At 36.2% G+C, this 20,812-nt stretch overlaps 1 protein-coding gene and 1 pseudogene across 1 annotated transcript; one reads left to right on the plus strand and one right to left on the minus strand.

Annotated features, from left to right (window-relative positions):
* The first annotated feature begins 13,312 nt into the window (after positions 1-13,312).
* Positions 13,313-16,035, plus strand: LOC120213269 (annotated as a pseudogene).
* A 14-nt stretch (positions 16,036-16,049) lies between these two features.
* Positions 16,050-20,132, minus strand: LOC120213266 (ferric reduction oxidase 7, chloroplastic-like). Its single transcript, XM_039211428.1, has 9 exons — positions 19,695-20,132; positions 18,835-18,928; positions 18,555-18,749; positions 18,219-18,453; positions 17,797-18,124; positions 17,444-17,708; positions 17,091-17,346; positions 16,570-16,996; positions 16,050-16,455 (listed from the first exon to the last, which is right to left on the minus strand). The coding sequence occupies exons 1-9, from the start codon at positions 19,924-19,926 to the stop codon at positions 16,286-16,288; spliced, it is 2,202 nt and encodes a 733-aa protein (XP_039067359.1). The 5' UTR covers positions 19,927-20,132; the 3' UTR covers positions 16,050-16,285.
* Positions 20,133-20,812: the final 680 nt, after the last annotated feature.

Consider the following 20,812-nt stretch of genomic DNA (forward strand, 5'->3'; position numbering starts at 1 on the left):
ACCTTAAGAAATAAAGTAAGCCTGGCCAAAATAATTGTGTCGAAGCTTTCACCTGCACAAAGAAAAATATTTGAGGATACTTGCTTCGGGCCATAGCTGAAAGTACAACATCCGGGTGGAGATGCTTTGTTGACCCATCTGTTTTTTCAAACCATGACTAGCGATCTACAAGAGACTATACAACGTCGTGATGAAGAGATATGGTTTGATTTTCCACCGGCGTATACGTGTTTTGGCCGGGAGGAGTTTTGCTTAATCACCAGTCTACGCTTCGGACACGATGATGTAGATCAGTACACTAGACATATTACCCAATTATCATGGTTTTTTCGGGTTTTTCCTGAGCTGTTAACGGAGAAGCTGAATTTACACGTGGAAGACTTGACGAGATTATTGAATAAGAAAGATGGTTTTACTCGGATAAATGACGTCGATGTTGTCCGAGTATGCCTTATAATACTTTTGCAAGCAGACTTTTTAGGCAGAGAGGCCCGACAACCTATTCTTAATGATCTAATTAAATTGGTAGATGACCTAAATGCATGGAACCTGTTTCCGTGGGGTTCGTATCTATGGAGAGCTACATGGAATAAGTTGTCGTCTGCCTTTGATGATCGGAAAAGTTTGCATTGCGATAGTTCCAAATACACTTTGTCATGCTTTATTTGGACCTTTAAGGTAATAATTTTTATATAATATTTTCAAAATTATAATTAATTCTTTAACAATTACTAATGTTTGTTATTATATTGTTTGTAGATTTGGATATTTGATGCATTTTCCGCCATGAAGACATATGCATTAAAAACTTCTAATGATATTCCTAGAGCTATTTCTTGGAATAGGAAATGGTATTTGCAGCAATGGGAAGATTTACTACCGTATACTACAATAAATAATGTAAGTTAACACAAATACTACCATATGTTTATAAACAAGTTATTACTAGTACACGTTTAACTTTGTTTGAGTTTTTATATTGTTAGGAGGTTAACACTCCATTACAGAGACTGACACCCACGGAAGCTGAGCTTGTCACTGATTGGTGGCAAGCTAGTAAGCGTTTTTTGATGGCACGGATGATGAGCAGCCACCACTTCGAGAGCCATCACCTCACCCAGAGTCATCACCTGATCGACCCGAATATACACCTCCACAACGAGAGTCATCACCTATTCTGTCACATCATCGAGCCTCTTCTCCACCATCACCTCATGATAGGCGACCGACAAAGATGCCACGACGTTTATCTCCCTGTTCTCCATCAACACCTCCACGGGATGATTTAGGGGAGTTACGTAATGAGGTCAATGTCTTGCGTGAGGAGGTCGGTACATTACGCGATGACAATGGTGCATGGCGTGTTGAGGCGTATACTTTACGTGGTGAGGTAGCAGCTCTACGTGAGATTGTAGCATCGTTGCAGAACGAGATTCATACTCTACGCAACGAGGTAAGTTTAATATTTTTCATATTTAACTTGATGATAAATTTACTCGTAATTTCACTTAGATTGCTTAGTAAATTCATTCGGTTGCTGTCAATACTGTTTAACTATTTATTCTTTAACCATGTGAAGTTAGTATTTATTTTTTGTTGTCTTTTGGTTGAAATAATGCAATCCATTCAAGTTTCAATTTGCAGAAGAAGAATAGTTTACTATCACAATGCGAAAATGACTATCGCAACGCGAAAATGACTATCGCAACGAGAGAATCGCAATGCGAAATGAAAATCACAACAACAAAATCGCAACGCGTAAATGACTATCGCAAGGAAAGAATCGCAATGCGAAATGAAAATCGCATTGCGATTCTCTCGTTTCGATAGTCAAATTCGCATTGCGATAGTCATTTTCGCATTGCGATAGTTATTTTCGCGTTGCGATTTTAAGTTTCAGATTCTATTCTTCTTCTGCAAATTAAAACTTGAATGAATTGCATTACTTCAACCAAAAGACAAATACTAACTTCACAGTGTTAAAAATTTAAGTTTCAATAATAAACTATTACTCTTTATGTTGTCATTAAACATGTACTAAACCTATATGTTGTCCTTTTAAATGTTTATATAAGTGCTTACTTCTGGAATGTTATCTGATGCATTTTGTGAACAATGATATAATAATGACTTGGGTGAATACCGTGCAAGTTTGAAATATATTTGTCTTTGTTTTCACTGTTTAATATCATGTCTGTTTATTTACTGATTTATGTATTAATTTATTTTTAGCGGCCCGCTAAGGTGGATGCTATACGTCAGGTTTTTCTTGCAAGACGGAGTTCACGCATCAGACGGCGTGCATGTGTCATTACGTCTCCGTTCACCCTAATAGTGCGAAGAATCCGTAAGAAAAAACCTGACTCACTTGTCATCGTTCAAGAGGCATCCCCTATCGTTCAAGAGGCCCCTATCATCCCTCAAGAGTCCCCTCCCACCGTTCAAGAGGCCACTGTCATCGTTGAAGAGGTCCCTCCCAACATTCTATAGCCCGATTCACACGGCGTAATATATCGAATTATTGAGAAGCTCCCTCACGTGCCGGACATGATGGATGACTGTTGGCTTTCGTATAAGTTACCGGCCAGTACCATTCTGGCAGATGAAGTGGAGAGGAAACAACTACCGGAAACAATTCTGGATAATACCCTTTGGGCTAAGACCGCAGTTGATTTTTATCTACATGAGCGGAGCTAAGGGTGTTACGCTGACATATTCAAACTCATCGATGATATGTATTTGTTGATTGAACGATCTTGGTGGGGTGTATAATTAGGGGTTGAAGACAACGACTATTTCGATGGGGGGTAAGTCTTATATTTCTTCTTATATTTCAGTTTGATTAATTTTTTTTAAAATTTATGTAATTCACTAATATATGTATTTTTTTGTAAAACAAAATATTGATGCATGGGTGACACGTCTTCTAATTGTAAGGAAATTAAAGAAAAATATTAAAAAAAACGCGATATACAATTATGCCGACATCTTTTCACGTAGTTCACTTGAAGAATCAACGACAAGAATCATATGTGTTGGCTAATGGACAAGCTAAACTTTATCCTGCATGGTGAGAGGTCGATAAGGTTAATATATTTGTTTAAATATTTTAAAGGTGTTCATAAATAAGTGCGCAATTTGAATTATTACATTTCGATGCAGGTTTTTATCCCTGTTTTGGACCGTACTTATTGGCTTCTCGTCGAGCTTTAGCTCTCATCCCTAAAGATAATAGTATATGACAGCATGATAAATTACATATCATTGTCTGATTTGAGAGATATTATTAAGGGATGGAGCTCTCATTTGGCTAAATTCTTGGATGCAATTAATTATTGGACTAATTCTGGAAACAAGAAGCCAAAGAAGTTCAATGTTACAGTTATCAGAGACGAGACCGCGCCACAACAAACGAAGGAAGCCAGAGGGGATTGTGGTACTCTCGTATGCATGTGCTTGGAGCGTTTGACGACAGGAAGTACACAGTTTCTACCTCCCACCGATAGAGATAGAGGTGCAGTAAGCTTGTGGTTTCGGCATTTTATGGCTAGAGCGATATATGCGAGACGCTGCCTACCTGCATCCGCGTTATGAAAGTGTCCATAAACAATTTGTAAGTCAAATGCAAGTGTTGTTAAACATATATATTCTTTTTGGTTTGAAAATGTTTGGTTAAGTAGCTAGAATTCAATAATTTGCTGTTTGTATGTTTTAGATGTGTAGAAAGTGTTATTGATTCAATGTTTGGTTTCTGCAGGTTAATCCTGAAGTGAGCTGCGTGAAATGGATGTATGGGTGTAAAAGTTGATTCAATAATTGATGAGGAAATAATTCTTCTTATTATTTTTTGATTGTTTAATTGATTTGTAAAAGATGGTTTGTAAATGTTGATTTGTTTAATTGATGTGTACATAATTATTATTTGTGCTTGTTTAATTGATTGAAATGTAATAGTTGATTTCAATCTGCATTATGTTGAATGCAAAACAGACTATCGCAACGCGGAAATGACTATCACAACGAGAGAATCGCAATGCGAAATGAAAATCGTAACGAGAGAATCGCAATGCGAAAATGAAAATCGCAACGTGAAACTAAATTCGCGTTGTGATTTTCATTTTCGCATTGCGATTCACTCGTTGCGATTTTCATTTCACATTGCGATTCTCTCGTTGCGATAGTCATTTCCGCGTTGCGATAGTCAAATGAATGTCTAATAAGTGATAACAACTGAACATATCATAGCAATGTTCAAACTCAAGTTACTAATACATGTCTAACTGAAAATTTTAAAAGTTTACACATAATATACACATAATACAACGTTTGCATTTAAAAATCACCTAAGTTAACAGTCCCAAAAGGTGAAGCCGGTTGTGATTGGGATTTTGATGAGAATCCATATTTTGGTAGAGGAAAAGATGATTGTGATGACACTGGTGATCCACATGTCAACCTTGTATGGCCACTTTCCTTGCACCGACTACATGTCGATCTCTTCTTCTCTTCACCCTTAGATGGTATACGATCGTGACTTTTTGGTCGGTCAGGTAGCCTTCTGTCCATGGCTGGTGGCAAAACTGTTGGTAAGTCATCTGGTATGACCCACTCAGAAGGATGTGGAATAGGGTAGACAATCTCGACATAAGTCTGTCGATATACTTCTGTAGTGTAGCAATCCATAGCGTATGCGCTTGAATCATCTTGGTTTAGATGAAGAGCAACTTTTATAACATGGCCACACGGATAACCAGATGTTTGCCATTTCATACAACTACACGTCTTTGCATTTAGATCGACAAGCCCATTTAAGTTATTATCCAGTACTTCAAACAAAGTGTTTGAACATGGTTCAACTCTCCATGACGTTGACTTCACAACACGTTTCGTTATCTTTTTTTCAGTCAATGGTGTAACACGATGTTCCAATGTTCCTGTAAATTTAAATAAATAATACTTAGTAAAATATATGATAAGTTACGAATTTAAAGAAATAATACATGCATGATTTCTTTTCTTGTAGTACCACTGTTGAATAGAGGCTCGAAAAAACTCCATTAATATAGTAATGGGTAATTTCCGGGAATGACGACTTAGAGCGTTGATTGATTCTGTACTATTAGACGTCATGAAACCATATCTTGCTCCAAGTTGATGTACTCTTGACCACCTTTCAAACCCGACATCTTCTAGTGTTTGAGCACACTGAGGCAAAACACGTCTTAAACAGTTTATATGCTTATTAAAATCCACTTCCCGATAAGCTTTTACAGCTAGGGATGGCAAAAAAACCCGAACCCGACGGGGAAAACCGAAAACCGAATTAAACGGGTCGGGTTCGGGGATGATAAACGGGGACGGGGACGGGGAAAACCCATTTATTTTAAACGGGGACGGGGACGGGTTTGGTAATCCCCGCCCCGATTACCCGATTACCCGACCCGATAAATATTAAAAATAATTATATATATATATATATATATAATATTAATAAATTTAATTTAAATAAAAAATATATATTTATATATTTAATTTAAATATATATATATATACCCGACCCGATTCTCGGCCCAATACCCGACCCAATACCCGGCCTAATACCCGTTTAAATAACCGTTTATGCTAAACGGGGATACCCGTTTCCCCGCGGTTTTCCCCGATTACCCGACGGGGATCCCCGTTTAAATCCCCGCGGTTTTTTAAACAAGGACGGGTACCGGTTTTTTAAACGGGGACGGGGACGGGGGGACCAATACCCGGAGTATGTTCATTTGTGGTTTTTTATACCAGCAGACCTTGATTTTAGATTTCTATACAAATGAACACCACAAAGTCCATGAAAAACATCTGGGAAACACCTTCTAACAGCGTTGTCAATTGATTTTGCCCTATCCGATATGATTGTCAGATTGCTAATATGACCTATGCAATCCCTAAGATGCCCCATAAACCATGTCCATGAATCAGAGGTTTCAGATTCGCCAACCCCGTAAGCTATTGACAGTATCCCATTGTTAGCATCCATGGCTACTGCTAATAAGTTTACTCCAAGGTATCGACCTTTTAAATGTGCTCCGTCAACTATAATAACTAGGCGCATGCAAGTAATAAACGAACGAATCTACAAATTCATATACACAAGAAATAAAATCATTTAAATGTGAAATGCATGTAACTAATAAAAATGAGTCAACAAAATTATATTGATTTACTAACCGCAGCAACAATGGCGATAAACAGCAACTCAAAGCGCCCATCTCTATCTGTTTTGATATGAGTTACCGACCCAGGATTTTCCAGCTTTAAATTGTGACACTCAGCCAGAAAACCACCCAACACCTTTTTGTTTGCTTGTCTATGGTGAGGAAAAACTTGGGTTCTTGAACATGTATGTTTATCAATAAAAGTCCTAACTTGAAACATTTCGCAATCTTTTATCCTCTTTGCAATCATACGCCACGTACAATTTTTGTCAATCATACACCTTGTTTCGAAACGATCTTTGCTTGATTTGTTAACTTTTAGTTGATAGCCATCTTCCACACATTTCGTATAAAAAGCTATCTTCAAGTCTTCCTTTGTATCAAAACAATCATCTTTCTTGATACGAATAATTTTTGTGTAACAATCAACTGCTATATTTACCAACTCTTCTTCCGGTATCTGAAGTAATTCTGGCATATTCCAGTTATACTCCCGTGGCATTTTCTTCGGGGACTTTTCTTTGGGGATTTCTTCTTCTTCTTCTTCTTCATCAGGGTTATATGAATTACATAATGGATGTTCAACATGTTCATTTATAGTCGTAACTTCCTCCTCATTATCATCAACAACATCTTCCTCGGCAACGGCTGTTTCATCATCAAAATTCAGGTATTGACCAATATCAAAATCATTACACGCAAGATCTGTTTCTTCTTCTGAAAAATCATCAAAATCTGAGTATTGACCAAGATCAAAGTCCGGGTATTGACCAAGATCAAATTTCGAATACTGACTAGTACTCACAATTTTTTCTGTTGGCTCATCATCGTTTAACTGGTCAATACGAAAATCGGAATTTGGTGTTGAAAGTTGATTGGGATTTGGATTAGGGAAAGGTTGTGGGTTTTGAGATTGTGTTTGGTATTGGAAATGTGGTGAAACAATATTTGCTTGGTGATGAAATTGTGGTGGAACCATTAAATTTTGAGCACCATAAACTGGGGTTGAAAAACTTAGTTGATTACTACCCGCTACTGACCCAACTTCACTACTTCTAGGTTCAACAACATACAATGTAACATCATCACTTGAAACACTAATATAAGCAATGAATCGTTCAACATCTTCATTGTCGGTTAACAAATAAACTTTACCATTTCTCTGATAAGATAGCCTAAATCCACTTAGGGGCTCTAAATTCAATTTATTTGCAACACGTAGCATTAGAGTTTTATAAGTTAATTTTTTTAATGACATTTTTAGTTGAAGATTCATGGGTAAAGGCATATATTGTAAAACACCATGAACATTCTCCCCTGAGCCTCTAAAACACAAATCTATCCAAACATGATCAACATTAGATGATTTCATTATTGTAAATTAATTTACTAAACAAACGAGCTGCGAAACTAAAACCTGTTGCCGGATGGGGAAGGATGTCGTTGGATATATGAACGGATGTCGCCGGAGAGAGTGATAGATGGAGATGAAATGAGTTGCGATTTAGGGATTTAGGTTATGAGTTATTGTTGCTGCGTAGTTATATACCCAAAACATTTGTGTTGCGAAACTAAAACCTGTTGCGAATTCAGAAATCGAGTTGCGAATTTGAAATTCAGTATCGCGATAGTCAGAATCTCGTTGCGATAGTCAGAATCTCGTTGCGATAGTCAGATTCGCGTTGCGATTTACGTATTCGCATTGCGATTTACGTATTCGCATTGTGATTTACGTAATCGCATTGCGATTTTCCAAATTCGCGTTGCGATTTACGTATTCGCATTGTGATTTATGTAATCGCATTGCGATTTTCCAAATTCGCGTTGCGATTTACGTATTCGCATTGCGAATTAGGAAAATCGTAATGCGATAGTCAGAATCGCATTGCGAATCTGAAAACTGATTTGCGATACCGGAGATCGCATTGCGAATTATCGATCGCATTGCGATTTAGTTGGTCATTTTGGCAAATCCAACAAAAATTGGTTAAAATCGTATATTATAAGACATTTTTGGTCAGTGAGGTTATTTTCTCAATAAATAATTGTGCCTAAAAATGTCTTTGGAAAAGTCACAAGATAAAAAAATTGTTTTAAAAAATTATTTTGCAACTAAAATTAAATTTCTGAATTTTTTTGTTTTGTATTGGTTTTTTAACTTAAAAATTATTTTTTTAAAAATATTACGGAATATGATCTTAGTACGCAGAATTGAGATTAGATGGGTTAACTTAAAACAAATGGAGATTAATTATAACTAAATTCGATTGATTAGTCTAGTAAATTGATGTATTATGTTTATTAAATAAAATTAAAAATTTAAATTATAATATCCTAAATGATGAATATTAGGTTAGAAGGATTAAATCTATAATAAATTTTTACAATATTCGATTCATATTAATTACTAATGAATATATATGTCGATAATTATATAAAAAATTGATCGAATTGGATAAAAATATTTAACCCATTATTATATTTAATGACCAATTCTACTCTATATTTAATTTAATCTAATTGGTTAAAAAAACTTCACATTTAATGGAATTTGTCAATTGCGTATTGGTAAAGTTTAAACTCCTGCCATATGTAAAATTACAGGAGTATATGGTTTGTCTTCAAATTTTATTTTGATTTTTATTGTATTATATTTGAGTTTTATTAAATTTTATTTTATTTCACATTCAGTTATTAATTAATTTTTTATTTTTAAGGAATATTTGTAATTACAACAAATTTAAATGTAAAGATTTACGAATTTTCTTCTATAAAAAATAAAATAATGGTTCTTTTCATAAATGATTAAAAATTTGTAAATAATAAAAATGAGATTAACGTAAAATAAATTACATAAGAAACACGATGTAGTTTTATTATGTCTAGTTGTCTAATTTCATGAAAGAGAAAAAAATCATTATAGAACATATAAATAACATATAACAAAGAGTTCGAATATATTAATTTTTTTTTTGGTATCCTAAAATCTGATGTATTATCAATAATTCTAAATTTGAGACATATCTTATAGATGAGTTAAATAAATCAGTTTTAATATTTGATTTTTTATTTGATTAATTTAGATCAGATACCATTAATTGATTCAATATTTCTGAAATCAACTTTTAAATTTTCTCTTTTATTTTCCTTAAAAGTTAGAGGAAAAGAAAGAAAGAAGATTATGACAAAACATATCACATATTTGTTAAATAATTATTTTAATATACAACCATAAAAATGATTAAGAAATAAAATATTAATAAACTATTTTGGAAAAAATTATATATATGTATAATTAAAACACTAAATGAAATTCTGAAAATTATTATAGTAAATAATTAGGAGGACACTTCAATCTAGATTATTCAATGACAAAAAGGAAGACGTTTTTCCCAATAAATTACCGGTGATCGGTATATTTATCGATCTAACACCGGTCATATTATATTTTTCGATCTAACACCCGTAACAGTAAAACGCGCCCCTTGAACCGTGCTATACGCTGATTTGGCGCCACGTGGGTATAGCGCGCCCCCTGATCCGCGCTATACTTGGGTATCTGACACGTGGGGTATAGCGCGGTGCAGGGGGTGCTATACCCCTAAATACCCGCCCCTCTACATCTCAATCCTCCCTATAAATACCCCCATCCTCAATCACTTTTATCACACCAAATTCTCTCAAATTCTCTAAATTTCTCTCAAATACTCTATCTTTTTAAGGTATATTTTATAATATTTTTACTATTATGTATTTAATTTATTTAAGTATTTTACTTTATTTAATATTTTACTAATATAATTCTTTTGCAGATATATAATGGAAGGCAGTCTACTTCGCTCGGATAGAAATTATATATCTCTACACTTTGTTGATACGGTAACATTTTAACGTTTTAATTTAATTTAAATTATTAGTAATATTTATTTGATTTATTTAATGCATAATTATTAGATTAAGAATTAAATATCTCGGCACTTTACTGATACGGTAACATTTTAACGTTTTAATTTAATTTAAATTATTAGTAATAATTAGTTGATTTATTTAATGCATGATTATTAAATTAAGAATTAATTTTTGTAATTATTTATTTTTATGAGAAGGACCGTGTATTAGATCCTTTTATTAGAAATCTTAAGTTAGTGATACCCATCCGTGTCTTGCCGTATTTAGTAGAGGCTGGATTCGGTTACATAGGTAGATATCAGGGTCACTGTAAGATAGAGTCAGACCTGATTTCTGCCTTAGTAGAGCGGTGGAGGACAGAGACCCACACATTCCATCTTCCATGCGGAGAGTGCACGATCACGCTTGAGGATGTTTCTATGCACCTGGGGCTTCCGGTGGATGGAGATGTGATATCGGGGATATCTTCCGGTTCTTGGACTACTTTGTGTCGGGATAGTCTAGGACGTGTCCTGGAAAATTTTATCGGAGGTAGGATACCGTTAAATTGGTTAGATGCCAATTTTCGGGAGTTGAGCGCAGATGCCTCTAAGTATGAGGTTAAGATGTATGCACGGGCATGCATACTGCAGCTGATAGGAGGGTTGTTGATGCCGTATTTTCCATACAAGAAAGTCTCGTCGATCTGGACCACAGGCTTGCAATATTTAGCAGCATTAACGCACTATGGGTAACTCCAAAAAACCTGGTAGAATTGACATCGATCGCAAAGAACTCGATCATTATGGTATGCATAGGAGGTTTCGAAGTCCACAATTGTCCCAATATTCAACGTCCGTACCAGCCTAAACCAACCTGGAAGTTCGTTGTAAGATGCATCCCATTCGCCATGAAGTTTGACAATGACATTTTGTTTTGCCAACCAAGCTTTTTTATAGGAGACAGTGTACCCATACTACGATTGTATAGCTGAAATCAACACTGCAACAGCTATAAGAGAGCTTGCTTTTACCATGAGCATGATGGCTTGGCATATCACTTCAGAGTCCAAGTTGGGATTATCTTGGTTGACCCCTCCAGCACAACATGTGTGAGGACCGTTGCATACTGTTAGTTCCCATATGTTATTTTTCCTCTTCATTTTCGATAAGCGAACCATCCAATTGCATCTGTTTCGCGTCGGGCACAGTAGCATACATATTTTTCGGTCGTTGATCGGTTGACTCTGGACTGAACAGAATTACGGATATTGTAATTTTTTATAGCCATCATCGCTTCTTCTTTGCTTGAAAACTCCATGCCTAAAGATAACTCACCATTATTTATTGATGAGTAATATCCATAGTCACCGAGATGAGGCATATCCGCAAATTCTGGCCCGTACATTGCACCATAATCAGCTTCATACATGTGTGCAGGAGGGTCAGTTTGTACCACATTTCCTGGAACTTCATCATCATCGGAGTTGAATTGCGGTGATTCTGGGTGAATGAATAGTCCAGTCTCAGCACCATCCGCACCAGGCTCACGAAGCGGTTCTTCTGGTGGAGATGATGGTTCCTTCATGCTCTCCACATTTAGGTCGAAGAACCTACTACTTGCACGCCTTCCCCTTGAACTGGAAGGCATATCGACATTGAGATCGAAAAAGCTCGCAGTCGAATGCCTCCCCCTGGAGCTTGAAGCCATCGTGTCAAATGAAAACTGCACAGATGGTTGCGTTGATGACATCTCCATATGGTCAAAGAAATTTGCAGATGAATGTCTTCCCCTTGAACTGGACGCGGTATTGCCATACATATTGTTCGTGGACCCACCTCAGTACATATCGTAAGGAGTTGCGGATGGATGTCTCCCCATTATGGCATTAAAATCATTACACATTACTGTAGTCGAGCCAACTTGATCAACTTATTCAGCCAACCCATTAGTGTGAGCTTAAAGATTGACCCCGAACAGCACGCACTTGAACAAAATGTGCATACATCTCAATAGCGGCGTCTGAATAATTACTTTGAGCTTCAACCATCATTTGAACATCATCATTGTTCGAAAGTTCGAACGCTGTATAAGTTAATGACAACAATGATGTTGGAAATCTGTACTGCAACGGCGACATTCTTCTACTACTTCCAACATGAATCTTCATCGAAATCTTCGTTATCAGCTCCTCAAGAGTTATGTTTCTCTTGAATGATATTTTAACACGCTCATTTGATACGAAAACAACGTCGGTTTCATCTTCTCGAATTTCACCATCATAATAAACAATAGCTGAAAGTCGCGCCATTCTTTGAGTTTAAAAGTGTGGCAATATTATATCTGCAAAAAAAAACTGAAACAAACCTGATTAAATAAATTATATATGAACGAAAATATAACATAAAATTTTTTTACACATCAACGTAAATAATTTAAATAATATAATTTTATATTATTACCTGCACCGCAAAACTATTTCGACGTATGCTCCCGCTTTTCAATTTTACAAACATAAAAATTAATTGAAAATAATTAGTATAATATTTTTTCAAATAATAATAATAAACAATAAGTATAATTAAAAAATTATAACAAAATTACCTTAAAACGAAAAATCGCACGAACTTCTAAATCAAATATGAGAAGATTGCCAGAATTATTACTCGTTGACGGAATTGTTGTATTAATTTATAAGTTGAGAGGAGAGATGCGAAGAGATGTGAGAACCGGATGAGTGTATTTATAAACATATAATGTGCGGTACCTACACCACGTTATATGTAATTATTATATAGCGCGGACCAGAGACCGCGTTAAATATAATTTTAGTACGGCGTATAACGCGGCCCATGATCCGCGCTATACCCCTACGTAGCGTATAGCGCGGAGTAGGAGGCGCGCTATACCCCACGTGTAACCCAGTCAGTGTATAACGCGGTACAGAGGCGCGCTATACTCCACGTGACGCCAAATCAACATATAACACAATTCAGGGGCGCGCTTTACTACTACGGGTGTTAGATTAAAAAAATATAATCTGATCGATGTTAAATTAAAAAATATAATTTAATCGATGTTAAATCAATAAATATACTAATCATCGATGATTTTTCGAGAAAAACACCCAAAAAGATCGTCCTTGTGAATTTAAACTTTTTTCCTCCTACCTTGTCCCCCTCTCTTAGTAAAGTTTATGTTTGCTCTGAGTTTTTCCTTCCTTGTGCTCTCTTTTTCTCTCTCTTCATCTTCTTGTTTCAGTAATTAGTGTGAGCTAAGAAAGAGAGGAAAATTAAAAAATAATAATAATAAGAAGTTTCATATGGGTTGTTTCCCTTTTGGTGGAAAATCAAACAAAAATGGAAAGAAGCAGCAGCTGCCCATCAATAATAACACCATCACCAGCAGCTTTGATCATCAGATCCCTTCTACTTCAGGTTATTATTACTCCTAAGATTTGATCTTTTGTATAAAATATTAAGTGATTTCTCATTTGCTTTGGCTGCAAATTGATTTGGGTTTGACCCATTTGTTTAATTGTTTCAACTTTTTAATTCAATTTCTGGGGTTTCAATGTTTATGTGTGATCTGATATGGGATTTTGAGAGCTTGTCGGATTGTTTGTTAGAAATGGCAACATGGGTTTGTTTGAAATTTACAGTTGGTGTGAGAAATATGAGAAATTGGACATTTTCAATCTATAAAGATGAAATTTTTATTGGATAATATATATATCAGGTACTTGCACAATATAAAATTAAAAAAATTATATTGATTTATGACCGTTGAATGAGCGGATATAAACGGTAGAGATTACCGAATGAAATGAGAAGATATTCAACGAAAATAGTTAATCTCAGTCACTTATTTTTACTCGGTCCAACTATCATAAATCAATGTAAAATAATTTTTTTATACTATGTAAGCAGATACTAATTCTTTTGTATATATTGAATTTGAGGTCCATCATATATTGACACTGATATGAAATTCTTGGACTGGTAGATTTCAGTTTCTGATATTGTTCATTTGTTAGAGAAAGAATGCTACAAATGAAACGTGTTCTCTTTGTTTTCTATGATAAAAGGATATAGAAACTCGAGTCATGTTTATGTGGTTTTCGTCATATAAATTGTCGATATGAGAAGGATAATAAAAACTGTCCTTGGTCTTTGCTGCTGCTGCTGTTGTCGTAGTGCTAAATGTTTCTAAAATCGGTTTTCAACAGCATTAACATGAAGCTTCTTTTTTTTTTCCTGTCACGGTAGAGAAGCTGAAAGTGAATTATATACCGAATGCTAAGGAGGCTACCACGGCTAGGGAGTCCGATCACATTGCAGTACAAACTTTTACCTTCCATGAATTGGCGGTTGCAACAAAGAATTTCAGGGCAGATTGCCTTCTGGGTGAAGGCGGTTTTGGCCGAGTGTATAAAGGGCGATTGGAGAGCACTAATCAAGTACGTGTGTTGTAAGCCTTTAATTTAGTAAGTACAAGTGCACAAGACAGCATCACCTTTTCATAACTCCGATCGGGTTAAGTTTGCCTTACTGCTTTTTTCCTTTTTATTGCCTTGTTGGTGGTCGACTTTTACTATGTACGGTTTTGGAAATCAAGGCTCCTTGACCTTGAAAACCCGGTTGACCAGGTAACCTTGTTACCTGCTTTTCATAGGTTGTTGCAATCAAGCGACTTGATCGTAATGGACTGCAAGGGAACAGGGAATTCCTCGTCGAAGTAATGATGTTGAGCCTGCTTCACCACCCTAATCTCGTCAACTTAATTGGATATTGTGCTGATGGAGATCAAAGACTTTTGGTTTATGAATACATGCCGTTAGGATCTTTGGAAGATCATTTACATGGTATGAACAACAATGCTCGTCTCTGGGATCTCGGTTTCCGTTACACAATCGAATGTGATACTTATTTCCGTTCGAGTTTCTGATGTTAGATTCACTTTTTTATGCGTAGTGCTTGTCCTCTCTATTTTTCACGTGTCATCCTTTTCCACAGATTATGGATTTTTTTCCTATTTTCTTCTATACCAGATTTACCTCCCGACAGAAGGCCGATCGATTGGAATACGAGAATGAAAATATCTGCAGGTGCTGCAAAGGGTTTAGAGTATTTGCACGACAAAGCTAACCCCGCCCGTCATATATCGAGATTTAAAATGCTCAAACATTTTGCTTGGTGAAGGCTATAATCCGAAGCTCTCTGATTTCGGCTTGGCCAAATTGGGTCCCGTTGGAGATAAGACTCATGTATCCACTAGAGTGATGGGGATCTATGGATATTGTGCTCCTGAATATGCGATGACCGGCCAACTTACACTGAAATCTGATATTTATAGTTTTGGGGTTGTTTTGCTTGAAATCATTACCGGAAGGAAAGCTATCGACAACTCGAGAGCTGGCGGTGAGCAAAATCTGGTTGCCTGGGTAAGATGCTATCGTTTGTTTACCATATTTTCAAGGAAGAAAGTAAAACAAGAAAGAATCATAATGATCCTAGCAAATCTGGTTGCCTGGGTAAGATGCTATCGTTTGCTCAAATGGCCGACCCATTACTTCAAGGCCAATATCCCGTGAGGGGCTTGTACCAAGCTCTGGCTGTGGCTGCAATGTGTGTTCAAGAACAGCCGAATATGCGGCCGCTTATAGCGGATGTAGTGACCGCTCTCAAGTATCTTGCTTCTCAAAAGTATGATCCTGAAACTCAGCCGGTTCAAGGACCCCGTACAGGTTCTTCCAACTCAAGAACGAGAAGGGAATAATACCAGCTAAAGGGAACTAAGCATTCTTCATACAAGCGGATCGAATCCCATTGACAGCTGATGCTGAACATCAATAAACAACAGGTTTATATCTTTTAGAATCGAATCCAAATTCGTGTAATGTAAATTTATCTACTTGTCGATATGTTACATTGCCAGCAATGCTAGATTATAATTTTGTCTACTTGCTCGCTTTTGTTTACAGAAAACTTGCAATCTGAATATATATATATATATATACTATCTAAGTCAGATTTGCAGATTCCTTTTGCTTCACCTATATTATATACATATAGGCTTCTCCATCTCTCCATATACATATTATACATACATACATGCATGCATGCATTTGTGATATACATACATACATGCATGCATGCATGCATTTGTGATATACATACAATTAGTGTTAATAATCATAGATCAAAGCTATGGCTGTTGAAATGGAAAATGGTGTCATGGCGTTGTCTCCTCATGTTGTGTGATCTGATTTCTTTAGCAACACTTGATTGAAGAGTTGGAGGACCACAAACAATCACACCTGCATCAGCATTACCCCATTTCCTGCTTGTGGTTGCAAATATTTCTGCATAAAAAAAAATGGATCAAACTCGAGAAAGAACCACGACTCGGTCGTCAATGCCGGATGTGTATCCGTGTTTGACATGAGTTTCTTTTAGAGTTTTAACATGGCACTGACCTTCGAAGTCTGGTCTGGAACCATATTGAATGATGGTTGAACTTTCAAGATTGTTCTTTGTCAAATCTTTGTCTGCAACAGTTTTGTTACTCTGAGGAGATTCAACCTTTATCCTGTCTTGATCGTCGACCTTTAAGGAAACCCTTTTCTCCCAAAGGTGCCATAAACCGATCACGATACCACCGAATATAACAACGCTCGCCACCATGCATATGATGAAAAGAAGACCCAGATACCACCAGGTAGACACATCATATGGAATTATGTAGAAAATCCGCAATAAAACCATTAAAACAATAAATCCGACTGTCGATATAATAAAGTATAAGCCGGACCATAAGTTGTTTCCAGTGCCAACCAGTGGTGACATACTTCGGCCGGAGAAAGGGCAGGAAGAGTTTGATGCCACATGAACCTTACCTTCTTCCTGCAGGCAACATCAATGGCAGATGAAACTAAAGAAAATGGTATGGCTTATGTTTGAAAGCAAAATAGAAGTTCTGAGCATAAACTAGACATACTAATGGAGGCTCGGATTCTCGAGTGACATAAACATTGATCTCAAGGCTTATTTTTTCGGAGAAAAACGGACAAATCGATCCCATTTCGATCGTTGAAAGCAGGGGGAGCTCATCTGACTTTTTAACAGCCCAAACAACCATAATCCTTCTCGGTAGACATGGCTTTCCATCGTTAACACGATGGAGGATATCGCTTATGATTGCCAAGAATGGTGAAATCCCGATACCTCCTGCAACTAAGATCAGGTTCTCATACCTGTGAAAACAAGATCGAGGCAGTGAAGGCACCATGACTAAACAGTTCAATTGTGACATGCGAAAGCCTAAAGAGAGAAAGATATGGGGCTACGTACATCAAATGGTACGGTGATTCATGTCCATAAGGTCCCTCAACAGAAGCTGTTATCATGGTTTTGATAACCTTCGATGGTTCTGTCTCGGACATGCTTAAGATACTGTCCCTCAAAGTCGCGGTCCACTTCCCAAGAACCTTTATGAGAATAGCAAGATGGTGTTTTCCGTCTAGAGGACTCGACGAAACACTGAAAGGATGCCACTGCAACCACGATAACTCTCGAACCTGAAGAAAAATAAAACTGAGTGCATTGTACCGCAAACCTACATATTCCGATCCAAAGAAGAGTGAGAACGATATTGTCATAATAGATATATATATATCTCAAGGAAACTATAAAAATGTTCCTACTTGCAGGTTTTGAGAGGACCAATTCAACTGTCCCACAGGGAAGGCACTTAGCTGAAAGTATATCAACGGTTTTTCGTGATTGGCAGAACCGGAGGAAGCGGTCGAGCATGAAGATAAATATCGCTCCGGCAACGATGCTGAAAACAAAATCACCGACGTGCAATGCCAAGAAGACGACAAAGACGACATATAGTTGATGTGTATAGAAGAACAACTCGAAGTAGTCTTTCCTCACCGGATGAAGCGACGTAACCCACATAAACAAGCCTGCCAAAAGGCTGATAACTCCGGGTAAGTTAGCAATACCGACTCTTTTCCATTCCAGTAACTGCATGAAACAATCAACATGGAAAGATTTTAGCCACTGCAAGCATAAAAGAACTACGAGATAAACCCGAAAGAAAACCGAAAACAAAACTCACTTCCTTCACTAATGTTCCGTTCATTGCCCATGCAATAACATAGAACAGTCCATGGAGTGTAAAGAGCATCATGGTGAGATGTCCCAACCATACATGATATCTCGTAGCATGCTCGAAAGGGATGTCTATCAAACGGAGAAGAAGCGAGCCCCTCGAAACTGGTAGGAACAAAAAGATCAAGCAGAGTAATCCCAACATTCCAAGTCGAAGGCCCGTGAGTTCCAAAAAGAATCGACTGAAAAAGAAGATGAAAGACGACATTTAGCCCTCTATGAACCGAAGTGGCACCGCGCAAGTACCAGTGTAAACCATAAAGATGCAGAAAATAGTTTTTACCCCTTGTCGGCATCGGGAACATCGAACTCGGTGAAGAGGCTAAGATTCCGCAAGGTGTAAGCATACATCGCCCATACGACGAACATGACAAAGAGGACTATCCCAATGAGCTCAGCTGCAGAAACAACCCCAAATGGTCCATCCACAATAACAGGGAAAGTCCACAAACGAAACCCAGGTTTCTTTAAACTCTTCCTATATGAAGAATGCCAAGATTTCCATGTTCATAATACACATTTTATCATTTTAAGACAAGTTTAAACCATGAAAATGAACATACTTTTCGAAGACATCTTCACCGGAGACGATAAGATGGGCTACGGCAAGGATCGCGATGAGAAGAATCGGAGCACTGAATGCCAAGAACAAACTCCCTGCAAACACACAATCAAAGATCGAGTAAACACAAAGCAAAAAATAAAGATGAATTGTAAAATTTATCACTCAAATTTCATATTTTGATCACTAAAAAATTAAAAAAATTCAATTTATTCATTAAAATTTCATTTTACTTTCATTTTAATCACTAGAGTGTTAAATTATAATTTATAAATAGAACATGTGGACTGTTTTATGACGGTTTCGTGTGCAGATGTGGACCGTTTTTTATATATATAAAATTCATGTGTCATCCAAAATATTTTAAATTTTATTTTTTTCATTCATATACGAAAGTTTCACAATTTCATCAGTATATCAAATCAATGTTGTTATTATTATTTTTCTGACATCTTTTTCAACAACTCAAGATATCAACGAATTCACCTTATTATTTACTATCACTTTATAAACTTAGATTTTACCTAAATCATTTTAAAACTTACAAAATTCAACCTTAAACTCAAAACTAGTGAAATCTCAAACCACACATATTTATAATATCCATGTGGAATCAAAATATATAGCTCGTTTACTACTTCTCTATCTCTTCACTGTTGGGATTTGAAAGAAAATAATTCTCGATGTGTTAATTACTTATCGATGGACCGACTAAGAAACAAATTAAAAGTTTAATGAAAATATTAAAAAATTAAATTTTGATAACCAAAATAAGAGTGAGAATAAAGTAGAATGATCGAACTTTTAATTTTTCCAAAGAATAAAGTAGGAAAAGAAAACGAATGAAATATAGAAACAAACCTGAAATGCCAAACACAGATCCTCTGGTGGCATGAATGATTCGATCAACCAATTGTTTGCCAAATTCTCCAGGATACATGAAAATAAGAGCAACCCAGGCAATGAAAACCACCCACATTCCAACCTTTAATCCCCATTTCAGTGATGATTTCAGAAGAGATGGAGTTTTGACAAAACCAGCCTCAACTTCATCATTCAACAAAAGAGGATTCTTCAATGAATATGAACCCATGGCGATACAAAATCCTTCAGAAAAAAAGGGTTTTCTTCAACCTTGCTCCCCGGTGAACACTAACCAAAAAAGAGTGTATATAAGATAAAACCGGAGAAAAAGAAACAAACTTTGTGGAACCCATTTTTCTGGTTTGATGGAAACAACGAAAACTAAGTGCAGAAATGACAATTCAATACATGATCACAGGTGAATTGCTACCAGAAAAAAAGGGAAAAAGGAAAGAAATTTTCTTTTTCAGTAGAGGGGTTGAAGTTAACAGGTGAATTATGTGGAAATTTTCAGTCAGAATTTAATTGCAATTTTGAGTGGTTTTGGGGGGTTGAAAGTGTGGGGTAAAGGTGATGATGTGAGATTCAACCCTTTGCATAAAGAATGGAGAGACGAAGTTGTTTAAGAACCACAAACAGATGCGTCAACGTCATATCAACAAGAAATTTTTCTGAAGTAAAAAAAAAACAAATCTGAAAGAGAAAGAAGGATGATTTGGCTTGGAGATGAAGAAAAGAGCATGGCTGTCCAAGTGAAGGATCACACATTTTTGTGTGATGCTCAGTGGCTTTTCTTTCCTTGTCTACCCTAAAGGTCCCTAACTCAATAATGGTGTATGCGAATGCTAGTTCACTTCTCAACTAACGCAAATTTATAATTTTGGGATTAATTATAAATAGTAATGTAATGGGGTTAAATATTAAAATCAAAGAGTTAGAGTTTAATTTGTTTAATTTTAAAATTGATAAGGATCTAAAAAGTATTTAAACACAAAAATGAGGATCATACCAGGTTTGTCTTATTTCAAAATCAAAAATAACCTAATAAGTATTAAAATCAATAAAATGAGAGGAGTCTAAGCTTAATTTGTTTAATTTTAATTAAAAATCTAAAA

This window comes from Hibiscus syriacus, unplaced genomic scaffold (assembly GCF_006381635.1).
Source record: "Hibiscus syriacus cultivar Baekdansim isolate YM2019G1 unplaced genomic scaffold, ASM638163v2 tig00110020_pilon, whole genome shotgun sequence".
Classification (NCBI taxonomy): Eukaryota; Viridiplantae; Streptophyta; class Magnoliopsida; order Malvales; family Malvaceae; genus Hibiscus; species Hibiscus syriacus.

Excerpts from the sequence above, each read along its gene's own strand:
- LOC120213266 (XM_039211428.1), bottom strand. The coding sequence starts at position 19,926 with ATGGGTTCATATTCATTGAAGAATCCTCTTTTGTTGAATGATGAAGTT. Across the intron at positions 18,929-19,694 it reads ATCTGTGTTTGGCATTTCAG|GGAGTTTGTTCTTGGCATTC; the intron begins GTTTGTTTCTAT and ends GTGTGTTTGCAG. Across the intron at positions 18,125-18,218 it reads ACGGAACATTAGTGAAGGAA|TTACTGGAATGGAAAAGAGT; the intron begins GTGAGTTTTGTT and ends TGTTTCATGCAG.